Below are 9,921 nucleotides of genomic sequence, written 5' to 3'. Positions count from 1 at the left end.
TTTTTTTTTTTTTGCAGTTTTTGGCTGGGGCTGGGTTTGAACCTGCCACCTCCGGCATATGGGGCCAGCGCCTCACTCCTTTGAGCCACAGGTGCTGCCTGAACACATTGGAATAATGCTTTTAGAATTCTGAGAGAAAATTGCTTCCAATTAGTAATCTTCATCTAGTGAAAATATTAATCATGTGTAAAGATATATTCTGACATAGAGTGATTTTATTAAAATTATCTCCCATGTAACCTTTCTAAGGAAGTTAGTAAAGGGTGTGGTCCAGCAAAACTAGGGCATAATCCAAAAAAGACAACCTGGGATGTAGAAAACAGAAGCCAACATAGAATGGAAGCAGAGGGAATTTCCAGGATGATGATTGTGTGATAGACAGAAAACAATTGTCCCTGAATGGCTCCAGAGGGCAGGAAACTCCAAGAGGGTAATCTCTAAGAAAAATAAATGAAACTCGGATTACCTAACATGTTTGACTATGCTGAGTGGAGTTCTACAGTGTTGTTAGAAGTTTGAGGTTGAACTTACAACAGGTACATAAAGAAACAAATCCAACAACAACAACCAACTAAAGAGACAATTTGTGGCCCAGGAAAGTGGTTCACGCCTGTGACCCTAGCACTCTAGGAGGCCAAGCCAAGAGGATCCCTTAAGCTTGGGAATTCCAGACCAGCCTGAGCAAAAGGAAGGCCCCATCTCTATGAAGAAATAGAAAAACTTAGCAGGGCATTATGACAGGTGCCTGTAGTCCCAGCTACTCAGGAGGCCAAGGCAGGAGGATAGCTTGAGCCCAGAAACCTGAGTAGTTGTGAGCTAGGCTGATGCCAGGGTACTCTAGCTTGGGCAACAGAATGAGACTTTGTACCCCAAAAAGAAAAGAGATAATTTTGAAAAAACAAAGAAAATATAATTATGATACTCTACATGGATCAACTGTGTGCAATGTTTGCATGGTATAATGTCAATATAGAATATTTTAACCAAAAATTTATTTGTGAAAGAGAAATGTGTTTGTGTGTTGGGGGGCATATGTGCAACCTAATTCCTCATTTTCCATAGAAGAAATTTAGAACTACACAATTTCTAAATCTAAATTTTAGAAAGGAAATTACATCAAATATAGGGTATTATTTAGAAGTAAAGAGTTATATACCAAAAGAAACAGCTGAAAATGTTACAAGTAGTTTAAAACAACACACCAAAAAATTGTTATGTCATGTAGGTCAGTTATTCCCCACTTTGTAGCTGAATATTCTGCTCAGGGTCTCATTTACACCAAAATCATGGTGGCCACTAGCCTTTGCTCCTGTATGGAGACACTGGGGGAGAATCTGCTTCTGGGCTCATTCGAGTTACTGGCAAAATCTCATTCCTTCTCACACCTTCCATCTGGGCGCTTACATCCTAAGGCCTGCAACAGCACTGGGAGTCCTTTCTGTCCTTTGGGTCTCTCTTCCTCTTCAGCTTTCAGCCAAAGAATCTTCTCTGCTTTTAAGAGCTCAATATTAGCCCCACCCTTGCTAGATAATCCAGGAAAACCTATTTTAAGGCCTGTAACCTTAATCACATCTGTAAAGCCCTTTTAGCCATGTCAAGTTATATATTCACAGGTTCTAGGAATTAAGAGTTGATGTCTTTTCTGGAAGCAGGAATCAAGGGGTAAGGAGCAGTGGGGCAAGGGACTGCTTTTTAAAACTGTAAGCCCTATAATACTGTTTGCTTTTTAAAATTACATACATGTACAGGCAATCTCTGGGTTACAAATATCTGACTGACAATGACTCACATTAACAAACAGAGGCTATTACATATAATAGGTAAACGTACCTGTTCCAGCGTACCTACAAATTCAATTAAAAAAAAAAAAAAAACTCCAGAACCTCCTTCAGAACCTGGGAACTTTCTGTATTGTTTTCATTTAAAAAAAAAAGGTTAAAATAGGTTTTTAACCTTTTAAATACAATTTTAAAAAGTGTGCAATTTAAAATGTATACAATTTAAAAATTAAATACAATTTTAACCTTTTTTATTGTATTAACCAAATTCATACATACTGAATTTAGATGGACTCTAGGTAATACATAAAATGTAGTCATTATACAAGCAATCAAGCAATCTGCATTATACATCGTCCATTTTTGTGTTTCTGGACAAAATGACCTAAGATCTCCAAAGCATATTAGAAAATATTTGGAAGGCACGACCGTGGCTGGGCCCTTGTGAAAATCCTGATTCGAGTAGACCATAGGTCTCATCTAATGTATCAGTTCCTTCATTCTTCCATTGCATTAAGATGCCTGCTCTTCTATTTTTGTTTTCTGCTTTTTAAAAGATTTTTTTTTCAAATGTTGTTTATTTATTTATTTATTTTTCTGGCCAAGGCCGGGTTTGAACCCGCCACCTCCAGTATATGAGGCTGAGACCCTACTCCTTTGTGCTACAGGTGCCGCCCTTAAAAGATTTTTTTTTTAATTCAGATTAATCTGAGGGTACAATTAGGCTACAAAGTTTGCATTTTTTTTAGGTAAGGTTCCTATTGTAGTCGTGTCCCTCACCCCGGGGATGTGCCATATTCCCTTATATTGTGCCCACGATGTGAGAGCACACCAATCTAGTGTGAAACCTTCTGGTCTAGGGCTTTTCTTTTTTGGGAGCTTTTGTATTATTGATGCAATTTCAGTGCTTGATATACGTCTATTCAAAATTTCTAATTCTTTCTGGTTGAGTTTAGGAAGGACAGCACACCAATCTCTAGTTATTTTTGGCAGTTACTACTAATAGCTAGCTACTTCCTGTATCATGAGTAAGACGTGATCAGGAACATATTTTCTTGTTTTGGGAAACAAAAATCATCACATTTAGTGGATGTCAGAATTAATAGAGCTAATCTGGTTCAATCTCATTTCACAAATGACTACAGATGCCTAGAGCCAGTGTTCGTGACAGAGATTCTCACTTCCAAATGAGCTCCACAGTTTATGGCCACTGTTATGAGTCATGGATGGGATTACAGATGACTGAGTCTAAGATCTTCATTTTACAAATGGAAAAACAAAACCAGACAGAGAAGAATTACCTGCCCAAGTTCCACTGGAACTGCTAAATGCTAAAACCAGGTTTCTTTCTCCTATACAAAGTAGCCTTTCCTTGACTTACCACCTGATATTAAGCCAAATCCTATTCACTTCCAAATTCCTACTACCTAGCACATTACCTGGCACAGAGGAGGGAATGCACAAATGAGTCTTAAGCCACTGTAAAAAGCTCACTTTGCAGGGATGGCTCCTGTGGCTCAAAGGAGTAGGGCGCTGGCCCCATATGCCACAGATGGTGAGTTCAAACCCAGCCCTGGCCAAAAACTGCAAAAAAACCCCCACAGAAACAAAAACAAAAAACTCACTTTGCAATTAAGTGATTTAAATTCAGAACAGACTTTCAGCTGATAAGCGATTTGGCAATAATGTGAAATAAGATGTTTCTTCTTTAGGCAGCTTCCTCCTTGGGACAAATAAGTACATCACTGGTTGTATCATACAAGCTTTAAACTCAGGCTGGCTTGTTTTCTAATTTTGTCTCAGTCACTTACTAGCTATATAATCTTGTACACACATTTCAATCGTTTTATGTCTTGGTTTCTTCATCTATAAAACGAAGATAATAATGTAACCTATCTCATGGGACCAACACAGGGATTATGTAACTTGGTGCTCAGTGAATTAAGCAGCAATTAATTTTCTCTCTGGATTCAATGGGTCTACCCACTAAATGCTGAAAACTAGCAGCCGTGAAATATTTTCCTGTTGCTAATGGTAAGCTAAAAATGTGACCATTAGGAAAGACAGTTAAAGGCCAAAGAATTTCAGGAAGAAATCATCTTGGGGATTAATGTCAAAAATATCTAGCACATCCAAATGTCGATAAAACTCCTCCCTTGCTGAAAGTAACAGCATACCAAGATTTTAGCTACAGTATTTACAAAAAAAAACCCAAAACACCACTTTTATTACTTGACCTAATCACGAGGGTTTAGAATAAAAGTTTCTAAAGTGAATGTTCTTATTCCCTTGCTTTCTTCTAAAACGACTAATATCCTATAGTATAATATGCTATTCATGTGAGCATAAACTGCACTTTGAAGAGAGTAGGAGTTCATGGAAACAACCAAATGGTAAATTACTCTGGAAAGCAAATGTGCTTAGATCATTCTGGCTCCTTTCCCCCTTGAGACAAGGTGAACATATTTGTGGATACAGGAATTTGTTTGCCATAGATCTCACACAGATTTATAACCTCAGGGGTCCTCAATTAAATGTTTCTGTAATAATACTCAGTGTTTACGTGTTAACATCAAAAAGGGGTTTCTTATTTTAAAATAACAACTATACTTACCTGAAGATAGATTTCCAGACTCTTCCTGGATAATTCTAGAAAATTACAGAAAAAACCTGACCAATATCAGCACCCCCACCTTCACACTAGTAGTTGGGTCCTGTAAAAAGTCAGGGAAATTGGCAAATGTGGTCTAGCTAAAGACACACTCTGAGAAGTAAATACCAAGGAGGAAAAAAAACCCCTACATGACATTCAAACCACTTTGCTGTGGCTACAGATAATACAAAACTATATCAGCATCTCTTAAGAGAACAGCTATTGAAAACTGATTTTCTCAGTGTCAAATCTAACCTGCTAATATGATTGCCTTATGACTAGAGGTCCCCATCATGTGTAACATTATAGTCATGTATACCATGGATACGTCATGCATACCATAACACTAAGCATATTGCACTCCATTTTGGCTTAAAACATATTAGAAAGGATGAGCTCTCCATTTACATTAATTATCATAGCTGCCATTTATCAAATACTTAAGTCCCCTTAGGTGCTGCTTACAAAGGCTGTACTAGCCGCAACAGAACAGCAGGAAAGCCTATGATAAGCTGTTATAAAATAGCTCCCTTGGAATTTTTTTTTTGAGACAGAGTCTATGTCACCCGTGGTAGGAGTGCCGTGGTGTCCCAGCTCACAGCCACCTCAAACTCTTGGGCTTAAGCGATTCTCTTGCCTCAGCCTCCTAAGTAGCTGGGAATACAGGTGCCCACCACGATGCCTGGCTAGTTGTTGTTGTTGTTGTCATTGTTGTTTTATTAGCAGGCTTGGGCCGGGATCAAACCTGCCAGCCCCAGTGTATGTGGCCGGTGCCCTAACCACTGAGGGACGGGCGCCAAGCCTCCCTTGGAATTTTTTCATAATGTTCTTTTCTTTTAATTAAATGATAGCTGTGTACATTAATGCAACCATGGGGTACAGTGTGGTGTTTTCATATACAATTTGAAATATTTTCATCAAACTGGTTAACATAGACTTTATGTCAGTTTTCTTAGTTATTGTGTTAAGATGTTTATACTCTACTTTTAGAAAGATTCACTTGTACCCTTGTAAGACAAACCATAGAGGTGATCCCTCCAATCACCCTCCCTCCACCCATCCATCCCTCCCAATGTTTATTCTATTAATTCCAGTTTTCTCCACCATCCACCCCTCACAAAACTTTCCCCAAAATAAGACCAAGGAAACCATTTGGGTGACATACAAAAAGACAATATTTATTTAACTCAAGCTTTCCTATAAGAAGTTAAACAACAACAAAAACCTGATCCCTGGGTGAATACATTACTGAAAATATTAACATTGTTTCATATATCCCTTCAGTGCCCAGATGAAGAAAAAACTTATCTGAATGAAAGAATAAGAATGACCATCCTCACAGTGCATTTACTTAGGCATGTGCAGAAAAAAATCCACATAGGTTAAACCTAAAATAGTAAATGAACCCACTAGTTTCCTATAGGTGATGGGAATCCCACTGATATCTGAAGTCTCCAAGGGATCCCAAGATCAAGGGGATCACTTTTTAGCAATTGTGAAACCATAGGAATTCGCATAATTCACTGGCTCCTTTCCCCTCAGCTAGTTTACTACAAAAAGAGGAAGATGAGAACAAAATTTAGTTCCTCCACTCAAGGGCTGCATGACTGTCAGCATCGGTGTTCCTTAGGAATTTAAAAGCATCCTCCTCGTGGCCATCTAAATAGGCTAACGGTAAAAATGGCTTTGGGTGCAGCATGTAAATGTTTTGCTTTCCAGATTATAAAGGACCTGGAAAGGAATTTCATTCCTGCACAGGAAAACCAAATATTCTTTGTAGAGAAGAGTACAACAAAGTGGAACATCCAATATGCCTGTCTCCCAGCCTCAGTCTGACCTCCAAAGTAAAAGCAAAGGAGAGCTATACTTTATATCTACCATTGCCATGAACCCCAACTTCCTCAGAGAAGCCAGGGTACAGTGTTTCTCTATAGCCATGGAAGCAGGTTGCCACTTTGCCCAAACCTGTTGAGAGTATGGTTTTCTTATCTCCCCTCCCCTAAGATCAGGAATTACAAGTAGTATCATCTTATCAATATGATTGGTGAATGTTTGGAGAACCTGTGATACAAAGTTCTCAAGTTGCTATCAGTAATCTGAGTCTGTGTGTAAGGAGAGCAATGGGGAGGTGAGTGAGGGCATACCTCTCAATTCTCATATTTCTTTAAATTGGAGGGGGACATAGGAGTAGAGGGAATATATATGGATATGTTGTGGGGATGGGTGAGATGAAACCCAACATAGCCAAAAAAAAAAAAAAAAAAAGCATAAACGGAGCCTTGTATGGCTGGCTTTGTAAGGCACAAAACCTGCTTAATTAACCATTTGTGGTAGGGACAAGAGGAATCCCAGGGCCCATCTTATTAAGAAAAAAAGAAAAAAAAATTCAATTATTCCTTTTTTTTCAAGCATATAGCAAAGTTCTAAGTGAAGATAATACCTCATCTGTTTAGAAAATGTATAAACATCAAACGCTGAAAACTCTCCAACAATTTGCACACTCACATGAAATTTTTTAAATGTGCAAGAATTAGTCATTGTTTCTCAGTCTACGGACACTTTACATGGGTTACAAATCCCCCCCCCTGCTCCTCTTGGTGTCCTGAGTAGATTTACATCCTAATTCCTAATGAAAGTCAAAAGGCTACAAAGAAGGGAATAAGGGAGAATGCAAAAGGAGAAATCAGTGTCAGAGTTGAGGAATTGAAACAAAACAACTGGTGGAGATAAGAGTGGTAAAAACCAAGGAGTCCCAACTAGATTGTAAACCCTTGGAGAGAGTCCGTGCCTCATACCTGGGAGCATAGCACAAGCCAGACACATAGTAAATACTTGATTTGAGTAGCAGAGGTGAAGATAATACATCATTAGAGACTTCATGGTTCAAACTCCTACCCAATGAGTCATTCTGTCTTCACTGCCCTTAAAAGCCAGCAATGGTTTTGAAAGATCTTGGTATACATAAGCTGCCTCCACTTTTTCTGTAGTTGTCATCATCGTGGGCAACACTGACTTCCGGGGCTTTCAAAGCAGAAGAAAATGCTGTTGAAGGGGATGCTGATTCCCAACTACTAAGAGTTTCAATAGCCACAAACATTACTCAATCAGATCCCAAACAACAGATACCAGATTTTATCAATTTTGTTTCATAGACGTTCTTTGTAACTCAAATTTGACATTGGCATTTTTACCCCAAATGAGTTCCTCTACAAATAAAAGTTGTTGGAGTTGTTTGACACAAAGAATACAAAGCAAGCACAGATCCCTCAGGAAGTTGTCGTGACTCTTGATAAGATTACCTCTACTGCTATCATCACTTTCTGCTTTGTCCCCTAGTTTGAAGCCTTGCGAAGGATGTCTGCTTTTATAACTCAGTGAGAATGACTCCACTCTCTTTTCCAAAGGGCCCATTATGTTTAGTTTTTGGTGCATAACTCAACATAAAGACCTATGGCTCTTAGGAGCTGCCTATTTTTAAGTGGTCCAGTAGTTTCAGTTTCCATTTAACAAGTCCCCAGATAACAAATAGAGAATGGGAAGAATCTTCAGAAGGTCCCATTGAAGGTAAAAAATAAATTATCTCCGTTCACTGAGAGGCTTTCTTCAGGTTTTCTATCAGCACTACAGAGTCAGTTTCTTCCTTGGTTTGCTTCTCATAGATGTCATACTTCTTCCAATGCTGGAAGGGAGGAAAAACACACACACATGATGACTTTTCTAAACAGTGTTCCTTCCCTGAGTAGCCACAGCCAACCCTCACTTTTAGATTTGCATGCATGGAGCCATAAGTGTATGTTTTCCTGGTTTTTGTTTTCGAGCTAAGCATCTTTTGTCTGTCAGAATAATTAATGAAATAAAACAGTCAGGAATTAATATCAAAGGAGGAAAACAGGAGATTATTATATGGTATGTAATGGCTATCACAAAATAGAAACACATTTGGACATTTCCAGAACTAGAAACAAATTATTTTGAAGAAGAATAAAAGGGTGACATGCATTTCTCACTTAAACTATCTCATTCGAATCTTCATTACCTTTACTTTTTTACCACTCAAGTTTGACCATTGTTCCAGAGATATAATAGGCTCAAAAAGTCAAGGCAATATGTAAGATGTTCTAAAAGCTTTTGTGCAGTTAAAATTATTTAAAGACCCTGCATTAACAGCTTTATCTAATATCATTTACTATAATAGAGAATTATGCATAACGCTAGCTTATCTTGAACCCAATTCAAGTAGGTCTCTTCTGGTAAAAGCCAATATCCTGGTCATTCCTTTCTTTACTTGTAAATGAGGAAAAAGAGTAAAACCTGTGCTAAGTCCTGTCATCTGTAAAATGAAATTGTTAGACTAACCCAAGGGTCAGCAAAATATGACCCACATGGCAAATCCAGCTGGATGCCAGTTTTTGTAAATAAAGTTTTATTGGAACATGCCCATTTGTTTCTGTATTATCTATGCCCACACTCATGTTACAATGGAAGAGTTGAGTTGTGACAGAGACTGAATGGCTTGCAATAACAAAAATGTTTACTCTCTGGCCTTTACAGAAAAAAATTTGCCAAACCCTGCACTAGATTACGTTTAAGCTCCTTTTCTGCTCTGATGTTCTTAGGAAAAGAAATGGAAAAAAGAAAAACAGAAACAACACTGTGATTAAGTAAATGAGGTGAAAGCTATGTTAATTAGTAGGATGTAAGCACTCCAGTTTGTACAAATAATCAACACATTGAATCCCACAAAGACATAAATGTACTCATGATCTATGTATATATGACTTAATAAAAATAAAAAGAGCAACAACCTATTAATCTGCCTCAGATTGTGCAGTTGGAGATGGACTGAGCAAGTCAAGAGCATCCAGTCTTAAGAATTGGGAACACTGCTTAAAATATCCAAATTCTATATACACTGAGTGTATGACAAAAACTAAAAATACCTAACGATTCCAGGTGCTGACAAGGAAACAGAATAACTGGATATCTAACATATTGTTGGTGGAAATGTAAAATAGTCCACTCCCAAGAAAATGTAAACATTTCATGCATAAATCTCTTCACGAATGTTTATAGCATCTTTACTAATCATAACCAAAACCTGGGCATTATTCTGATGTCCTTGAACAAGTGAATGGTTAAATAAACTGTAGTACAGCCATCTCATGGAATACTGCTTAGCAATAAAAAGAAATGAACTATTGCCACATGCAACAACGTGGATGTCTCTTAAATACATTATGCTAAGTGAAAGAAGCCAAATTCAAAAGCTATGTATACAAGTATATGATTCCATTTATAAGACATTCTGGACAGGTAAAATATTAGGGACAGAAAACAGATTAAAGTTTGCCAGGGTCCAAGTATGTATGTGTCCATGTATAAGAGGGGTTAACTGAGAGAACTTTGGGGAGATGATGGACATTTTCTATATTTTGACTGGAGTGGTGGCTTCAAAATTGTATATATTTACTGAAATTCTTTTTTTTTTTT

At 37.8% G+C, this 9,921-nt stretch overlaps 1 protein-coding gene across 1 annotated transcript in view; it reads right to left on the bottom strand.

Moving 5' to 3' along the window:
• Positions 1–5,588: 5,588 nt before the first annotated feature.
• The window catches only part of IL13RA1 (interleukin 13 receptor subunit alpha 1), a 60,777-nt gene continuing 56,444 nt past the window's right edge, over positions 5,589–9,921 (bottom strand). The window contains exon 11 of the mRNA XM_023517405.1: positions 5,589–8,110. Within this exon, the coding sequence (XP_023373173.1) occupies positions 8,018–8,110 (93 nt within the window). The 3' untranslated portion in view covers positions 5,589–8,017. The remainder of the gene's footprint in view (positions 8,111–9,921) is intronic.

This window comes from Otolemur garnettii, unplaced genomic scaffold (genome assembly GCF_000181295.1).
Source record: "Otolemur garnettii isolate 467f Iridium unplaced genomic scaffold, OtoGar3 scaffold00110, whole genome shotgun sequence".
In the NCBI taxonomy this organism is placed as follows: Eukaryota; Metazoa; Chordata; class Mammalia; order Primates; family Galagidae; genus Otolemur; species Otolemur garnettii.
Note: the sequence above shows the minus strand (reverse complement) of the source record. Positions and strands in the feature narration are given on the sequence as shown.